This window comes from Trachinotus anak, unplaced genomic scaffold (assembly GCF_046630095.1).
Source record: "Trachinotus anak isolate AG129_WGS33_773 ecotype Australia unplaced genomic scaffold, CSIRO_AGI_Tana_v1 ptg000032l, whole genome shotgun sequence".
Classification (NCBI taxonomy): Eukaryota; Metazoa; Chordata; class Actinopteri; order Carangiformes; family Carangidae; genus Trachinotus; species Trachinotus anak.
The window spans coordinates 19,728,785-19,748,359 of NW_027273883.1; the positions used below are offsets into that span (position 1 = coordinate 19,728,785).

Sequence of the window (19,575 nt, forward strand, 5' to 3'; positions counted from 1 at the left end):
TCATTCTCTGTCCATCTTGTTACAGCCCAGATTTATTACTGCAATCTGTCAGTGCTCCTGTCTCGCCTCCTGACACATTCCGTGGCAACCATTATGCATATGTTGTTGTTAGTATTATACAGACATATACACAGGAACTGTAAAAAGCCTCGGGCAGATAAACAGAGGTGACTGAATGTTGTGTCAATGAAATCAGATTCACCAATGACTCATTATGAGCATGCTTCCAGTCAGAGACTACCACAGAATGTAATGCAACTTTTGTGAAGTTAGCCACGATCAAAAATATGTGTTATATTGGTTATTTAATCTGCTATAAAACCTTGACAAAATGAGTTTGAGAGGTAGAGGCATATATAGTGGTGCTTTTGCAGGGTGTTAGACACCAGGTAGGAGTTAGACTGAATTTTGACTTTAGACATATAAATGGCTTCTGACAATGATCTTGATATTAATGACATTTTTAGATCTATGCCTGATTTTCAAAGGTTATCTAGAAAGTTTAGGATCTTTGGAATTAATGTTACTACATATCATTGGAAATATTCCACAGTTCACATGGCAAAAGAAAAAAGAAGAAATAAGACAGAAATATCATGGAGGGCCCTGCTAATTGGAAGATTTTGACTCACCTCTGAAGCCATCAAACATTCACGAAGGAGGCTGCATCAAACAAACACATCCTCTAGGCTAAATACAAACTATACAAACTTAGGATGGGAAAAAATCAATTTACCTTGAAGCACAGTTTGGCATTTTTGTCGAAGATGTGTCCACATGTTTTTTTGAATTTCTTTTTTCCCTGTGTACCAGTGCACCCAATGGGGTTTTAGTTTTTCAACATATCTTGACTTTCAGATAGTTTTCATGTAAGAAAATACCACATCCTGCTGGAAGTACAGGACAAAAGTTACACACTAGCCAGTGATCTTGGTGTAAACAAGAGTGAATTCCTGTGGGGCACTGTATGCCTGTATGTTTACAAGCAGTGCCCAAGGCAAAGGTTGAGTGCCATGAATAATTTATCCCTTTAAAAGAGAAGCAGAGTTATTGTTTGAAATATGACTACTACCATTATTTCTGACAGAATAATTAAACATTAAAGGGCAAGACAGATGCACATTGTACCTTAATGATATCTGAATGGTGCAAAGTAAAATAAGCTACGCACACAGCACATGTGAGTGCTGAGGTTGCGAAAATGATGTCTCACAAATACTGTAGAGCTTTTTTTTAACTATAGCCTACACAAACAGTGTGCTTTAAGCACTGGTTTTTATTATCATTTTTATGATCATCCACTGCCATACAGTACATAAATGCCAATATTACCATGTATACACATGGATAAGAGCATAGGTATCCAAACTGAAAACATAAGTCATGTATTTGTGTGATTGGGATGATGTTTCAGGTAGAATTGTACTAGATTACACTGCAGTGCATTATGATGTTATTGATGGATGTTAATTATGTGCATATGTGACGTTCGTATATTAAGTGCAAAGTGTGGCATGGCTAAATGCAGTCCCCAGGAAAACACAGGCACATACAGGGAAATATGCATGCATTTACAAAAATGGCTCACTCAGGAAGACAGTAACTGTGACAGCTTGGGTAAAGTACAGTAAATCTACACAAACTGAACTATAATACCACTGAACAAAATATCTGCCAACATCTAACACGTGTATAAACATCCCCAATACTTTTTGAGCTGTCATAATCCTTTGTGCTGACATTTTCTGTTAGAGAATCTTAAAACACACAGCATAAACCTGTGCTTTCAGGAAAAACTGGAGCAAATGACAAAACAAATACAACAAAACGAATATCTCATTAACATTAGTCCTCTATGTATGCATGCAAAAGTCTTGTATATAGGAAAAAAAATTAAAGTTTCTATGTATGTAATGGCTTACACTGCAGGGCTCAAGAGTAACAGCTGTCCAGTTTCCCCAGGCGACACAATTATACCACTTTCAACCTGGTATAACAACATAACAACTACAACAAATGGTGTAGAAGGAAAATGAGAGTGCTCATGTTGCAATTATTTACTCTTGTCACAGTGTACTGTCACTACTACACCAGTAAACTGGGTGATTAAGCAACAAGACTGCTAAATGTGAAAACTATTATTACCAACTTCTGGTTGTATGCCTCTGATACATCCATGACTGTCAAAAATGGCAAAGCTAAAAAACTTTTTTTTCTCTCTTTCCACAATCTCATCATCTGTGACATAACTGCCAAGATCTAGGAACATGGCAACAATGCACATTATAATACAAAATAAGGTTATCCTGAAAAAACTTTTCAACAGTGTTCATTATTTCCTCAAATATGCCAACACTTTCCATCCCTGCCCTGTTTGCTGCAGATCCAGATTAAGTATAGTTGTGATATGACTGATAAGGTACAGATCTGATCAGGCTTTCAGGGGATAATTATTTTCTCTATTGTAATTTACCTCATTATACTTGTGTCTACTTTGTGAATATGTAATTAAAAAACATCTGTCTATCGCTGTTTATTTTATTTTGCTTTATTAGTGACACTAAGCCACTTTCAGTAAATCCATTTTATGATGATGAACAATTTAAACATACAGTTGTGTTCAGAATAATTGCAGTGTGTTTAAAAAAGTGAGTAAAGCTCAAAATCCTTATAATAGCTTTTATTTCCATACACGCAAATGCATTGGGAACACTGCACATTCTATTCCAAATCAAAACATGAAGAAAAATTTATCAAATGTGTTATTACTTTACAGAAAGTGAAGAAAAAGGAATATGAGGCTGTTCAAAAAAATAGCAGTGTCTGCAATTTTCTTTACAAACTCAAACATTTACTGTATAAACTGAAAGATTTAGCTTTCCTGTGAATCACTGAACTAATATTTAGTTGTGTAACCACTGTTTCTGAGAACTGCTTCACATCTGTCTTGCACTGCGTCGATCAACTTCTGGAACCTGTGAACAGGTATTCCAGCCCAGGACGATTGGACCACATTCCACAATTGTTGAAACACCCATTTTAAGGGCAATTCCTCTTCGGCATAAGGCAACATGACCTCTTCAAGTATTTTGATGCATTCAAACTGATCCATGGTCCCTGTTATGCGATAAATAGGCCTGACACCATAGTATATGAAACATCCCCATATAATGATGCTTGTGCAGCCATACTTCACAGTCTTCACAGTGTACTGTGGCTTGAATTCAGTATTTGGGGGTCATCTGACAAAACTGTCTGCGGCCCCTAGACCCAAAAAGAACAATTTTACTTTCATCAGTCCACAAAATGTTGCGCCATTTCTCTTTAGGCCAGTCAATGTGTTCTTTGGCAAATTGTAACCTCTTCAGCACATGTCGTTTTTCAACAATGGGCTTCTTGCCTTCTAATTGTTACAGTACTCATAGGTAACTTCAGACATTCTTTGACCACCCTGGAGCTGATCATTGGCTGAGTCTTTGCCATTTTGGGTATTCTTTGATCCATTCGAATGGTAGTTTTCTGCTTCCTTCCACGTCTTTCTGGTTTGGTAGCATTTGAAATCATTTTAGCTGAGCAGCCTATCATTTTCTGCACCTCTTTATATGTTTTCCCCTCTCCAATCAATTTAACCAAAGTACGCTGTTCTTCTGAACAATGTCTGGAACGACCCATTTTACTCAGATTTTTAGAGACTATAACCGGCATGTACAACATTTGCTGCCTTCGTCCTTATATAAGGGCCACTTGTTTGACACCTGTTTTTTCAAAGAATGAATGATCTCACTAATTGAACTCCACACTGCTATTATTTTGAACACGCCTCTTTCAATTAATGATTCAATTGCAAAGAATCAGCAGCATGCATGTCATGACTCATGGGTCTGTGGGTTTTCGATTACTCTACTACACCTACTAGTAAATTACCAAAAACAGTGATTGATCTGGTTAGTGATGTTTGACTGCTATTATTTTGAACACAACTGTAGCTTTCATTCAGCCAACCAACAGCTAAAAGCTGGTTACAACCCTGGCAGCCATTTGTCCAACACAATGTCAAGCAATGTACCAGCACTAACTGTATCAAATATCCTAAAAATAATCATTAAGAGCACATGGTTTAACTAATTTAAATATAATGTACCCCCACTCTGAACCTGCTCAGTTTTCTGACAAGAAACACTAACACAGTATGTTTCCAGCATATAGTGTTTCAAATATTCAGAAACATGCTACAATGCATCTTCTTTCTTACAATGCAGGGTTGGTCTTCACACTGGTAGCTACACCTTGACAGCAAACCACATAAGAACATACTGTACATCCACATAATGCTGCTCCCCAAGGTGTAAAACCCTCGGGTCACTAGGCCAGAGTTATGAAGTGATTTTTCCCACTGACCTTTTCCTGCTAGTTCAACCTGGTTGACACAATGTCTCTTATAGTACACTATCGGTCATATGAGGGACAGACCAAAACACATTTGATACTCTACCCTAGGCGCTTACAAATTTCAATTACCTGTATACTAGACACTGAAATGTGATTTCTCATGCTGCCTATAGGCTATACTCAGCTGCAAAGCTGATACAGAGAAAACACACTTTCTCTGCATTCTGTTCTATCTGGAGGTTAAAAACACTAAAATGTTAGATTCCTCTTAAAGTACATAAACCTTAATTTTGACAGTTTCTTCACAGCACCTACTCAGTTTTGTCAAATGTCATTACAGCAAAAACTGGAGAGCTTGTTTTAGACAACAAGTGGGGATGACATTTAGATAATTTAGGATTTCTTATAACACCATAGCTGGAGTTGTATTCCCAACATTTTCAGTTTGCTCTACCCAATCTGTGAATCCCAAAATATATTTCCCTCAAGCCACGCCACAGCAATCTTGCTCATCATCAGTAGGACTTTTCAATAGCCTCTGTGTTTGCAGTCCCTGGAATAAATTCACAGACCCAGGTGGGAATGTTGCCTGGCGACTTCCACGCTCCATTAAGCTTTTGAAGTCAGTTTAGGCAAAGGCTGCATTTGCATGCAATATTTATTTAAAAAAAAAAGGCCCGTGGGTTTCTGGACTCCATGAACAGTGGAAGATGGCAACAGAGGATGTAAACTGTCGGGCTGGATCATCACACAGGGGATTAATCTGTGTTTCATAAGAACGGGGCTTTACAGAATAAAAGCCCTGCCTACGATTTCAGCAGCTCTTTATGACTAACATGGAATATTGAGCAGAAGCGCATATAGGTCTCCTAGAGATCTTTGCCGAATTATGTACATACAGAGGTGCTTTGATAAACTGAGCCTCCATGCATTTGCTTGCTCCATCTATTCCCCATAGCTCTCGGCTGCTTGACCTTCCTCTCCATTACCTACACTACAGAGCATTTTTCATGTCAACTTAATCAATTTTTGTTTGCCCTGATCCCACTCCATTCACACCGCTTGCTAGGGCCCCAATACTGCTGTTCTTAAGGTTGTTTTCAACTTATACGTAGGAGTGGAAAAAAGCCAGAAAAAGGACAGCAGTCCCAGCAGGACGTTGATATGAAATTCTAACAATTTGTATTGATTTAATGTGATTGCATCAGACACATGCCACTGTGAGCAATAGTCGTGGCCACCACTGACCTCCGTCTGTTTATTGTGTAACCAATGGCTCGATATCATGGCAATTCAGTTGTTAAATATGAAGCAAGTATAAAGAGAATGAAAATTCATACAGCAGCAGACAAGCTTTTAAACTGACTAATAAAACTGTCAATGGAAGTAATCGTCACACTGACATGAATGAAACACAAATTAAGTGCTACTGGGAAATGAATTATGCAAGTCTGAACGTTTTGTTTGCTAGGACACTGTCACCTATGACCAGCTTTGAGAATAAGCCTCCATTTCTTCAAAGTCTATCTTCTATCCTCATAATAAAGTGAAAACTCAGAAAATACAAACAATTATCTCTCCTAGGTAACAACTTTCTGCAACTCTGTGAAAATAATGCTTGAAATGCTCACCAAAGTCTCCAGGGACGAAGATGTCATAGACACAGCTCTGGCCTGTGGTGTAATTATGAGGATAGTTTGGGGACAGCACAGTTCCCTCTGAACCTGTGAAGTGGCCTCCACAGGGAGCTGCAGGGACAGGAAAGAAAGCAGCAGAGAGGCACAGTTAACAAATGTGAAACAACCAACTTACAATACCTGGGGACACAAGGCAATAAAATACAAACAGCAAATTCATTTTACCTGGCATAAGTGCACAAGTAAGCAGTTCATATCACAAAATGAGATTAAAAGTCACCTTTTAACCTTCAGTTGCTGACAAATTTAATCTTGGCCAGCATACCCAGAATAATTTGACATTTGAGAGACACTTTGGGGACATTTTCAAAAGGGAAGTGAGCTATAAACACACAGAAAAGGAGGCCTGAGTTCTGTGTACAGGGTTAAAACCCATAAGGGTTTTAACAACCAGTGAGGAAAATAACTTTTTTTGCCTTCAAAATACAGAAAAACACTATCAATCAACAAAACACACAATCACAAAAGTTCCACACACCTGTGACTTTAATCAGCCTGTATCACCCAGCAGCATGTTTTGATAAACTTAAGATTCAACTCTTCAGCCAAAACAAGCTTTCTATCAGCAGACTGTGCACACAAAGATGCTTTTGCCTTGAAGTTGCTTGATTATTATTTACAATCTTAATTGATTAAAACTCTCCATCTAAGTTAAGCCACAGTAAGGTATGAAGAGCCCATCCACAACACAGGAAGCAACACCTGTCTTTGAAAAATACTATCTAAAACAAAAATCATACCCTTGCAGGCTTGTAGCTTATAAACTTATACTTGTACCATCATCATAGTGTCGGTAGATATTCAACTGGCAACTAGGTTCATTAATATAGCTGTGGTCTATCCTGCACCTGCGTCGCATCTCAGAGTCCAAGCTTAAGCTGTTAATGATGTACCTAATTTGCCAAGAGGCCCTCTAACACAGTTGCCTCAGACCTCATGGACCAAGCCATCAGGTAGGGGAGCCTCAACTGTAAACAAACACATACTCATTTGTCAGAGGGAAGCTGTCACCAGCTGCTCTGAACCCCCTGTGGCCAACATAATGCACATGTCACTGCTGTTTCACTGATCAGCACAGGAGAAGATGAACAAAAGTGAGCAGAGGCACTAATATAGAAAGATGGATCAGCAATTTATCTGTGTTTGGTTGCTGGGGTTGCAAGAGACATGTAATCAAACATATGTGGTGATAGCAAGTGGGACTCAGATTCAAGCTGATTTGTCAGAGAGGATTGGATCCATAGTGCCATGGTAGGTGAGGTATTTGAGGGAAGGGGGGCAGATTGAACTGCAAATTTTCGGAAGGCGAGAGCAGCACTAAAGAATCGAAGGCTTTCTCAAGATATGCTTTCAAAGCACAGTGTGTAACTTCTGCCACTAGTCTCTCAATCAAAACAAGAGCAAATGGCATTGGGTGATGTCATGAAATAGAGTGGGATCATGGGCTGTCTTCACCACTACTGCCGTATGTTCCTCCCTCTGGGATTCCTTTAGTGTCAGTCATTTAGGAGGTTTTCACCTGGAGCTGAATTATCTACAGAGGTTTCTTCCTATCCAAACAAACAGATCCAGTGATTATAACCATTAAAAACACAGAACCTTTGTTTTGATTGTTTCTTTGTTATGAGCCAGATGTTCGAAAGGTTTTTACCGGCAGCCAAATCCGCAGAGGTTTCCTCTTCTCCATAACAAAACTGGCTGGAAACTGAGAATGCTTACCTTTGTTTTTTTGATAACTTATCAATCAGACATTTGGGAGACTTTTGCCGGCAGCCGAATTATCCACAGAGAAGTCTACCTCTCCATAACCAACGGACCAGGGGATTAAAATTGGTAGAAGCAATGAATAAGGCAGTTTCACTTTAAAAATCAGATTCTCTTCAGTGGACACAGGCAGCTCGGAGCAGCTGAGAGCTGAGCTGTCTGACATTTGCATAAGTTTCTTTTCTGATAATTTAAGATCCAGATTTCCAATAACTAAAATCATTCATCCTGATAAAATATATTGTTAAAAATGACCAAAGTGTAAAAAATGTATCTTAAAAAATTGGCTTGAAACTGGAAAAAAGTCCATTTTGAGCTCAAGTTGACAGGCGATCACATGAAACAGACCATTACCATGATTAAACGTATGTATTTCTCTAGGCTTGAGAATTGCTGGAAACATCCAGGATAATGTGAGTACACAACTCAAAAGATATATAACATGGGTCCTGTCATTTTTAGACATTTTAATGCAGAAAAGTTTCATATTGTAACATAAATGGTTTCAGTCTGACAGGTCAGTGTAGTGTTAAGGAGAAGTGGACAAACTGAAAAACCTACCATTCTGTATTATGTAAGACAGATGGTAAGAATAATCTTAATGCCCAGAGAAAGTTAAAATGTTATAATTTAAATCTAAACATACAGTTGAGACCAAATTTATAAGCCCCCCAGGAATTATGGCACATTTTCCTAAAATCCTGCCCAACGTTTGCAGCATTGATAAAACTTGATATCATAAAACATACACCAGTGCTACTAGTATCTTTTGGTACATTTTGGAATTAAAATATATTTATATATATATATATATATATAGGCTGTTTTGCAGCCTCAAGCACTTGTTCGGGTGGCATCATGAAAAAAGAAAATTATGTTGAAATTTTGAGGGATAATATGAAGAAATCTGCTCTTAGTCTAGGTTTAGGTCGTCGCTGGGTCTTCCAACAAGACAATGACCCAAAGCATACATCAAAATTGGTCCAGCAGTTCCTAAAGGACACCAAAACCGAAGTCCTGGAGTGGCCCACTAAAAGCCCAGATCTCAATCCTATTGAGAATCTGTGGAGTGCTCAAGGTAAATGTCCATGCTCGGAAACCACGCAATTTGGAGCAGCTGGAACAATTTGCAATGGAAGAATGGGCCAAAATCCCTCAGGAAACCTGTGCCAACCTAGTAAAGAACTACTCTAAGAGGTTGTTGTCAGTTGTGGCTCAGAAAGGGTACACTATTGACTATTAATGGCCAGGGGGCTATTTATTTTGGACGTCTCATTTTTGCCATTTGTAGTTTCAACTCAGTGTATCATTAAAATATCCTAATCAAACTTATTTGGAAACAAATACACTATAAACACTTGCTCTTAATGGTCACTTCCATGGAGAAATCACGAGTTTTGAATTTCATGAGGGGCTAATAATTTTGGCTTCAACTGTATGATAATATTGAGAATGAGGATGCCATTTAAGATGTCATTATATGAGCTTTAATTTTAAAAGAGCTTAAATCATCCATTTGTATGTTAATGGTCACTTCCATGAAGAAATCACAAGTTTTGAATTTCATATGAGGGGCTAATAATTTTGGCTTCAACTGTATGATAATATTGAGAATGAGGATGCCATTTAAGATGTCATTATATGAGCTTTAATTTTAAAAGAGCTTAAATCATCCATTTGTATGTGGTCTTTTAAAAAATGTCAGAATGCTATATTTGCAGCTGCAAACAGAAGAGTTTCAATGTTTTTTGATTTTTAACTGATTACATTTGATGCATATTGACACAGCCCTGCAATTTACTACACTTGCGACTTGGGAGCTAAAGGAACCGTCACAGCACAATAAAACAAATCTAATTTACTGAATTACTGAATAGTTACTTCTTCATATAGGATTTGCAAAGCCAATGCTTTAATATCTATAATCAAGCATTATTTACACCCATGTTTACTAGATTGCATTCATCTTCTCCACTACCCTCATTGGTGCCGTAATATGTTTATATGCACTTTACCACTGCCACTGCCACTGTTGATCAGCAGAATAGTGTGAAATCAAGTGGAACCCCTGAAGATGAAAAATGAAGCCAACACAGAAGTGCCAAAAACTGCACTTCTTCGAATGGCTGCTTGAGGCTGGCTCCAAAAGTGAGTCAATCCCCATAGACTCCCATGTTAAAATGTCCAACTTTACAGCAGAAATAAACATGTTTACAGCCTGGTACAAATAACGGTTTTGATCTCTACAGCTAATTTCCTCCTTCATGACAACTGTACGAGAGGTGAATTTTTATATAACTCACAAGCTGAAATTTCATTAAGGCTTAAAGTTCTGCATAATTGAGGATGTGCTGCTTTGATTGACAGGTGAGTGAGTGCATGCTCGCCACAAACAAGCATGCACTGAAGTCTCGCCCCCACACATGCCCGTTTTTGGATTAGCCAGGAGTTTGGCAGAGTCAGGCACTGGCAAGATGGCGAGGATGGGGCTGCCCACTCTGAGCTTCAGAATTGCTCTGCAGAAACCTATGGGTGACATCACGGAGGCTACGTCCATCTTTATTTACAGTCTATGTGTGAAATCAGCAGTAGGAATGTGAATCACATTACACACATATATGAGCATCCATCTGAAAACAGGGACTCCATAGACTGCATTGCGCTATAGTGCAACTAGTACTCAACAACTGCACTTGAAAACTTTAAATGTGTTTTTTTTTTTTTTTTTTTTATCATATTGAGATTAGTGTTGGCTATTTTTGGCCAATAATGTCAATCCATGTGGCTCCAGTAATCCGTGACCTAAAATGTGCATCTTTTGTACATAAACTGGATTGGAATGCATGAAATAGTAAACTTTTTAGCATGCTGATGTATTGCTGCCATCCATAATACAATTTAATAACAAAAATACAACAGGAATTATTCTTATTGACTGTTACTGACTTTGCTTGTTTGGGAGATACTATTAACTTCAGCTAATCACTAAATAATGTAAAGGAAGCTATTAGATTTCGCCGTTAGACAGTTAAGCATCAGTTCAGATTTAGTCTCATTGTAAAAATACGAAATTGATTGTTGCTGATGAACCCCAGGGCTGTTCAGTGAAGTTCCACCGGTGCCAACTGTAAAAGTAATGAACAGCTCCCTGGTGTGAGAGTGGGTGCCCCAATTCCTCACTGCTGAAAATGAAAGCTGAATTCTAATTCTGCCTTGGCCGATTAAATACTTTGAGGAGTATTAAAAATGGTGTAATGCTACTAGAGGGAGGAGCACTGGGTACTTATCTTGAAACTCCTTACATCTTTTCTCACTTCCCACCTTGACAATGTGATCACTCTGATGCTGCAAAGCTCTATGAAATGCCTACACTTTGGATTTGGCTGTGAATAATAAACTGTAAAACTTGGTATATAATGTTCTTGGCAATAAACTGCGAAATAGTAAAACTACAATTCCAGCAACTATAAAATGCCCTACAATTTCAACTACTTTATGTCAACAATTTGTTAGATTGCCTATACTACTGTTAGTTTCAACATAAACTAATTCTGTAGCCCAGGTACAATCTATTCAGCAATAAAACACTGTCACATTCTTTCTTCAAAGTTTGCCTCACTTTTTGTGAACTCAGGATTGTTCACCAATCATTTGTTTTCAGCTAATATTGGAACTGCAGGTTTTATGTTTTAAGTTAAGTTTATTTTTGGATTTATGGATAGGCCAATCGATCATCTGAAACTGTGCATATGGAGGTCCTGTTGCTATCTGTGTTGTTTGTGCTAAAAGGACAATGATTTATTCTGATTAGACTAATAGGTTCAGCTGTAGGAAACCATACTTGGCATCTGGGTGTGTATTGCAGAAAAGGACTGATGGTATGATGGTATGAAATTTGCAAAAGCCAAGACAATTAAGCCTAAAAATATTGTCAAAATGTTTACAGTTCAGTATTAGGAAACCTCAAGCTGTCAGGTTTCTAAAATATGCATAATATTATAGTTAATTTTTTGGGGGTGTCATCAAAAAACAGACACACACACCCCATTACCAACATACAAGAGTGTGAAATGGCCAATCATTACAGACATAGTTTTACTATGTTTCTGGGCACTGAGGTAGTTTTAATGGTATTTCAGTCTACACTGTTTAAATTTGCAATTTAAACAGGCTACAGCACACAGATTGTGTTAACACACCACAATGCAATGTCTCTGACATAAACTTCTGATAGTGTGTTCTGCACATCTACGTCACCACCAGTGCTGATCTACTGTTGAAGTCTGCACAGGTTTTTTTTTAAAATCTATTTAGACCCATTAAAACTAACAACAAGTGATGTGCAATGATTTAAGCGTTCAACATCTATAACACAAAATTCTTTAGTTCCAAGAAAAGTTTACTTTTCTTGGATTCTGCAAGAGCAGTGTGGACCACATGTCAACTAATTTTCACACAGCACAAAACTGGTATCACATAGTATCAAATATTGACCAAACAGCTGGGGTGCAGTTTCATGCTGCTAAGGCCTTCTGTCATTGTCAGCACACTGCCTCTCACCTTGACAGCTTGGTTTGGCTCTGTCCCACTCTGGTCTTTTGCTGTTGCCCATGACACACGTCAGAGTAGAGTAGCCCTGCAGCAGATATCCAGCCTCACAATGAAATGTCACCATAGATCCCAGCTTGTAGTCAGTACCCATTCTGGTGCCATTCATCACATTCCCTGGGTCAAAGCACGCCTCCCGTAGTTTTGCTGCCAATCAAAAGAACAAATCTTTTAGAACAGTGACAAGTGTCTAAAATGAGAGAATTGAATCAGAGGCCATTCTCACAGCTGGCATCAACATCAGAAAAAGTAACTGCGTACAGTAGCATACTTCAAAGACTTTATTTTCTAATTCAATTATATATGTATCCCTGCTGTAATACATAAACATATTCTGTTAAAATGCATACAGAATCCCACTTGCACAAGCCTTCAGAATACCTTTATATTCCAAATGAAAGCCAGTGTAGCTCACAGAGCCATCACTACGAAATGCCAAGAACATGAAGTTGGATGTGCTCTCAATCTTCTCCGGAAGTTTACTGTCTTGGAAACTGCCAATCAGATGAGTGCTGCTGTCTGGCCCATCATAGATATACAAGAAATCGTAGTTGGGCTCAATACTGAAGCTGTGACAAGTGAAAGAAACAGATAAATGAGAGATAAAACAGTTATTATTTTTGCAAAGTCTTAACCAGCAAATTGTACAGATTGTATGAGAGATTTAGAATGCATTAGGCTTTCAAAATGAGAGTGTTCACCGCAGTGCTAGAAGTGAGTCATTCCAAGCGATTTGTTTTGCATCTCCAGACAAAGAGATAAAAAAAGATATCTCCCCCAAGAGGTGAGAAGAGATTAAATTGTTGTGACACTGCGGTGGCACAAAATCTTCCCAGACGGCAGTGGCAATGCAGTGTGAAAAGATCGTTTCATATTGTAGCGCTGTATATCAAATCACATGCCGCAGTGAGAGAGAGAAGCATTTGTTTTCAAAATAATGAGCGTGGTTTATGACAAAAATGTAAATAGCTTGGAGATAATTGCATTTGAGTTGGATCAAGGCAACTCCAATTTAAAATCATAACTTCATCCTTTCATTTGGCATTCCCAAGAGAGAAAGCAGCATTGTGCTAACTCTATTAGATGTTTGTTTTGAAGGACAAAGTTGAAAAAGAAACATGGTGACTATCTATACTTCACCTCCAGAAGAGGGAAAGTGGGTGAGAGTGCAGAAAGAGTGAATGTACCTGTTCCTCTTTTCTTGCCCTCCATGAAATGACTATAAAAATAATACTTAACAGTCAAGAGAGGACTACCCATGAAAAGTGCCCCGAGGCCCATCTATGAGTTTGCTCCTCCAGTGTTGTTGCTACATGCTTAGATTGTATTAATAATGTAAAGCTTATGACCTGAGTATCATTAAGCCTAGGAAATTAGCTGCACTCACATCACATTTCTGCCTGCAATATATAGTATTCAAACTGAAATCTTGTTTCACCACATTCGAGCAAAGTGGCAGGAATACCTGCCTTCTAGGTGTTTAGAGGCACCGCTGCTTCTCCCCTATCTCCCAACACACCTGGGCTCAAACTCAGGTTCTCTGCTTAACACACATTGCCAACTTTGCTCAATACTATGATGTTATAGCTGGTTCCACTGCAGAAAACAAGCAATTCCACAGCACACACTGAGATACTGTGCATCCACTGAGACCTGCTCCATTCTGTTTCAGGTACGTTACAAACATACCACAGGTTTAGGGAGAGCTTCATCTTGTAAGCCACTGAACCATGTACATGAGGGACGACACTGTTTTTTCGCTGTCCTCCAGTATTTTTTATCTGATCCACTGTTCATTCTGCAGCAAATGTAAATTCCTGGATTTCCTTTATTAATAACTGTTTTGAATATCTGAAACCCCTGTGTTTAAAAAATAAATAAAATAGAGTGCTAAAAAGTTAGGTGCAAAATTATCTTTTTTAATCTTTATTTTGTCAAAAAGACATTTACTGTACCCTCAATTCCATTTTGTGTTTTGCTTTACGTTTTGCCTAAAAGCAACTACAAAAAACAAAGTGGACATATTAGCCTCGTATATTACCTGATAAAAGCCAAAGAGATGACATAGTCAGAGTGGACAGCAATAAGCCAGTCACAGTCTTTGCTGTGTGGGTAGGGATGTGGGTAGTTGGGCGAGAGGATGAATCCTGAAGATCCAGTCACATTCCCACCACAAGGTGCTTGAAAGAAAAAAAGGAAGAGGAGATGGATGAGCAAGATGCATACAATGATCACAAAGAAATTATTTAAATGTGCTTGCCATGCTGCAAACTTCTTTGGCTGAGCTGGATTCAGATTGAGACAGGTAAACTATGAGAAATTGTGGGTTATTAAATATAACAGAGTCCAATTCTATAACCATTTTAACCTCTATCATCAAAAACAATCTGGTACGCAAGTGACCAAAGACCAGGATTAGAAAGACTATAATGTTATTTGCCACACATTATGATGAACATTTTCTCAAACTTGTTGGATATTTCTGGCGCATTTCCCCAATGATCTCTTGTGTTTTACTCAATGATCTACAGGTCAGCTCAACACACATACACATTGCAGGCATTAAAATTTGATAAATAAAGATACATAACATAAACTTTCTAACAATAAATTATTCAGGCAACAACATGCATCTCTGCTTCTGAAAGTGAATCTCAGTTTTTTCAGTTATTAAGACTTTTCCAACTCAAAATATACAAACACTACAAATGGTGAAATTTTACTCACTGCTCCTTTATGTAATTATCTTAATAATGTGCTCCACTATTCATTGAAACAGTACATGAATCCTGGATCTCAATGGGACTACAAAGATTAAGCAGATACTGTATGACATGTATGAAATTAACAAGGTATTAAGCCGACATAATAATCAATCAATTAATATGGAAATGTCTGCTCAGGGATTTTACTGTATGGATTATGTTTATGTGATTTTTTTAATGACATTTCTGGTACCCGAGCATGTCAGAGGATATTCTTTGTGCCTAACTCTTAAAGCCTCATAAAAAGCTTTACTTGTCATTTGTGAGTTTGATGAATAAAGTAACAGCTGTCAGTTTCACTACTAGAAGTGAAAGCAACACACTGATGAGTATGTTGCTCTTATTTACTGTGATAACACTTACAGTAAGTAGTATAAGGACAGCTGCCGTTTACATCAGGTTTTGACTCAAAACACAGCAAACACATCAAAAATCTGATGTAAATGGCAGCTGTCCTTATACTACTTAAGTGATGCTTCTGATGGCATTACATTATGCTGAGTTGTGTGATCTTATAATTGCATTGCAAGACCTACAAATGCGTAGCTCTTCCATGGCCAGAAAAAAAAAACTCACACTAGTTGGCAGCAACTCAAGAGCATCTAGGTTTCTACTTAGTGTAATTATTTCTAATTGCATCATTAAGTAATTAGCTGTTAAACTCTAATATGACAATGTGTTGGGAGACTATAGTGTACTCAGTCTTTGACTGGCTACAGAAGTGGATTTGTCCACATAAGGGTTGGCAAAAACTCAAACATATCTGAAGAGTCTTGTTTATCCTTCACATATTTTTAAGACATCAGTGAAAGAGAATTATAGTGTCTGCTGCAGCCAGTTAATAGAAAAACTCCCTTGCTCCCTCTTCCTCTCACCATCTCTCTTTCACTCTGATCCCCCTCTCCCTCTCTCTCCTTCAATCCATATAACCTCACTCTATCTCCTCCACACATCCCTGCTTCTCTGTCTAACTCACACTATCTCCCTCTCTCTCACCGATGCAGCTTGGAGGGCTGGGTTGCCAGTAGTATCTATTTTCCACTTGGATGCAGGTGATTCTGCTCTCGCCCTGCAATTCATATCCCGGATCACAAGAGAAGGTCACAGAGTCACCGGGCTCCCGCCCTTCCCCATTGCGACTGCCATTCATGGGAATACCTGGATCTCTGCAGGCTGTCGCAAGGGAACCTGAAGGACAAACAAACATGTGACTCACACATAAAGGCACATGTGCATGCAACGTATTGGGAATCAATACGCACAACATCACACATACACACACAGTTTCATATCATATGGTAGACAGCTGTCAAGCCAAAACTGGATCTCAAACAGAGTTACAGCACAGAGCAGATTACTAACTGATATCAGTCAAAATCCTGCCGTGTTCTCCTAATCTGCTTTCCTAAACCACAGCTGTGGTGCAGCTTGTAGCTACAAGACTGATCTGGTAAAATCTGATGGATTTTTCAAATATTCCTATCTTGACAGACTTTATTGAGAGACTTAACAAAGTTAAGAATATTGCAGTTTTGTGTTGTTGCTTTTTTTGCCTTAGGCAAACAAGAGATTTAAGTACAGTATGCATCTCCAGAATCAATTCCAGCTTCAAACACATACAGTGAATCCCATAATTGATTTTTGATTTTTACATTAAGCTGCCATGCCTATATACTTAAAAGAATGAAAACATAAACAAATTCAACATACATGGCATGTATGAGGTGTTATGGAGCTGCTACACTCAGGTGCTTAGTTCTGAAGCATCAGTACAACATGACAGCATTAGTGTTATAGCAGCAAACATTGCACAGGAAACTGTACAATGAAATGTGAAATACACTGATCAGCCATAACATTATGAACATCCTCCTAATATTGAGTAGGACTGCAGCTATGCAGCCCCATACGCAACAAACTGCAATGCACTGTGTGTTCTGAAACCTTTCTATCAGAGCCAGCTGAACCATTGACTTTTTCAGCAATTTGAGCTACAGTAGCTCTTCTACTGGCTCGGACAACACAGGCCAGCCTTCGCTCCACACGTGTATCAGTGAGCCTTGGCCGCCTATGACCCTGTCGCCAGTTCACAGGTTTTCCTTCCTTGGACCACTTTTGGTAGGTCCTGACCACTGCTGACAGGGGACATCCCGCAAGAGCTGCAGTTTTGGAGATGCTCTGACCCAGTCGTCTAGCCATCACAATTTGGCCCTTGTCAAAATCGCTCAAATCCTTATACTTGCCCGTTTTTTCTGCTTCCAACACATCAACTTCAAGGACAAAATGTTCACTTTCTGCCAAATATATCCCACCCACTGCCAGGTGCCATTGTAATGAGATAATCAATGTTATCCACCTCACCTGTCAATGGTCATAATGTTATGGCTGATCGGTGTACATGGGACTTTCACTACTCATCAAGACACAATTTAAGATTATATAAAATGCTGAGAGATCCACATGACATAAAGAAATGACAAAATCAAAATATTGATATATCATTCAGTTTGATAACTAATAACATTAGGGCAGGGGGACATACTGATTAGAAGTCAGCATGGTATGAAGCTTCAGTACACAGTACTCCTCCTGCTTAACATGCAGTGTGGTGACAACACTTAGGTCATCATAATTCACAGCTGGAGACCATCTTGCGATGGGATCACACCAGCAGCAATGCCCAACAGCATGTTGATGTTCTGACCCATGAGCACTCAGTAGTTACAGTACATTATAACATGAGTACTCAGGAGTTATTTCTACATTATTACATGAGTACACAGTACTCATGGGTTGGACCACATCCATCTTGGCCTTCATTTTGATCTCAGCTAGTGGTCCATGACTGTATCTTGCACAGAGTCAATGCTATCTGTCCACTGCACAGACAGACAGACATATAAACAAATGTACTCAAAACCACTGCTGTTGTAGTTCCCACCACAGTAAATGTCCCAAAGACCACAGTTTGCCATGATGACACACACATGTACAGACTCATAAGATGAAAGCAATACAAGCAACACTGTTGTGGCTGGTAAACATATGGTAGTCAGTCAAAAAAATTAAAATAAAATTACATTTTGAATAATGCAAATTTATCATAACTTAATCCTGAATCTACAGTAAACAATCTTGACATACCTGTACATTTACATATACACTGGGTAATAAACCTGATGTTTTTCAACTCTTTAGGGCGACTCTCACTAAGAGCAAACAAAAGACAGTACACACCAACAGCATATAAACTTCTCGGAAGGAAATACTCACTGGAGAAGTCAATGGCAAAACCAGACTTTGTGATGTAAAAGTCAGTCTCAAACTGAATGGTGACAATGTTGAGAGTGGAATGGATTCCCTCAGGTAGCAGTGAGCCGCTAACCTCCTTCAGAGACATCTCGTTCTCAGGAGGCCCATCCCACACTTTCAGGATGTCGTGGGATGCCTCTGTGTCAAATGCAAGAAACTGGAGACTGGGAGAGGTGAACACAAGAGACTGTTACTTTGATGTTAGTTCAATTCACTCAGTTTAAGTCAAGTTGGTTTATTACTTTAACATAGAGTATGATCAGTGAGACTGAGAAGTATTCGGATTATGTGACAGTTCATTCACTCATGTTTAGTTGAATTAATAATGGCTGCGCTCACTTGCACAATTACAACAAGAAACAAATGTTCCTAAGAAGGCAAGCAAAATGGGTGCTGAACTTGACAAGATCAAACTGAGTTCAAAGGAGAGATCTATCTAGAAACAGTGTCCCCATGCTTTTAGGCACTTCAGTTCAGATTTGATATCATCAGTCAATTTCTGCCAAAGTTAGAATACAGGAGCAGAGACTTATCTGCACTCTCATCAAGAGATGGCCTGAAGCAGCTCCTCTGACAAAGAATGTGTGGCTGACTTTATGAAATCATACCATGTTTACTCCAACCTCCAAGCCCAAATGGGTTTTATTTCACAATAATACTAGAAGCTCTCAACCAAAAGAAAAAAGAAAAAAAACGCTTCCATGTCCCGGGAAAATCCCCCTGGGTGCTGTCAGTGTCTACAAAGTCCCTCTCCCAATCATTGTTAATGGAGCTACTGTAGGCTATTTCTCTTGATAACATCTAGCTTTAGAGGAGAATTTTTCATGTTGAAAATATTGACTGAATTTCACAACATCTCATGAAAACATTTTTAGGTTGTTTTCATCTTTAAGCCTTTTGAAATCAGGTCAAGTTTGGATGACCTCAGTTAATTTAAGATGTATGTAAATCAACTCCTATTTCCCATCAGTTCAATTCTAGGCAAATTCCTTCTGTATAAACTGCAGTCTCTTGATAACATCAATCAAATTTCCTTTCAT

At 38.6% G+C, this 19,575-nt stretch overlaps 1 protein-coding gene across 9 annotated transcripts in view; it reads right to left on the bottom strand.

Annotated features, from left to right (window-relative positions):
- Positions 1 to 19,575, bottom strand: part of LOC139612730 (CUB and sushi domain-containing protein 3-like) — a 223,133-nt gene that overhangs the window by 105,171 nt on the left and 98,387 nt on the right. For all 9 annotated transcript variants that reach the window (XM_071468639.1, XM_071468635.1, XM_071468631.1 and 6 more), the window contains 6 exons: positions 18,497 to 18,699; positions 16,220 to 16,411; positions 14,500 to 14,638; positions 12,840 to 13,027; positions 12,411 to 12,605; positions 6,021 to 6,137 (listed from right to left, as the gene is read on the bottom strand). In XM_071468639.1, coding sequence (XP_071324740.1) covers positions 6,021 to 6,137; positions 12,411 to 12,605; positions 12,840 to 13,027; positions 14,500 to 14,638; positions 16,220 to 16,411; positions 18,497 to 18,699 — 1,034 coding nt within the window. The remainder of the gene's footprint in view (positions 1 to 6,020; positions 6,138 to 12,410; positions 12,606 to 12,839; positions 13,028 to 14,499; positions 14,639 to 16,219; positions 16,412 to 18,496; positions 18,700 to 19,575) is intronic.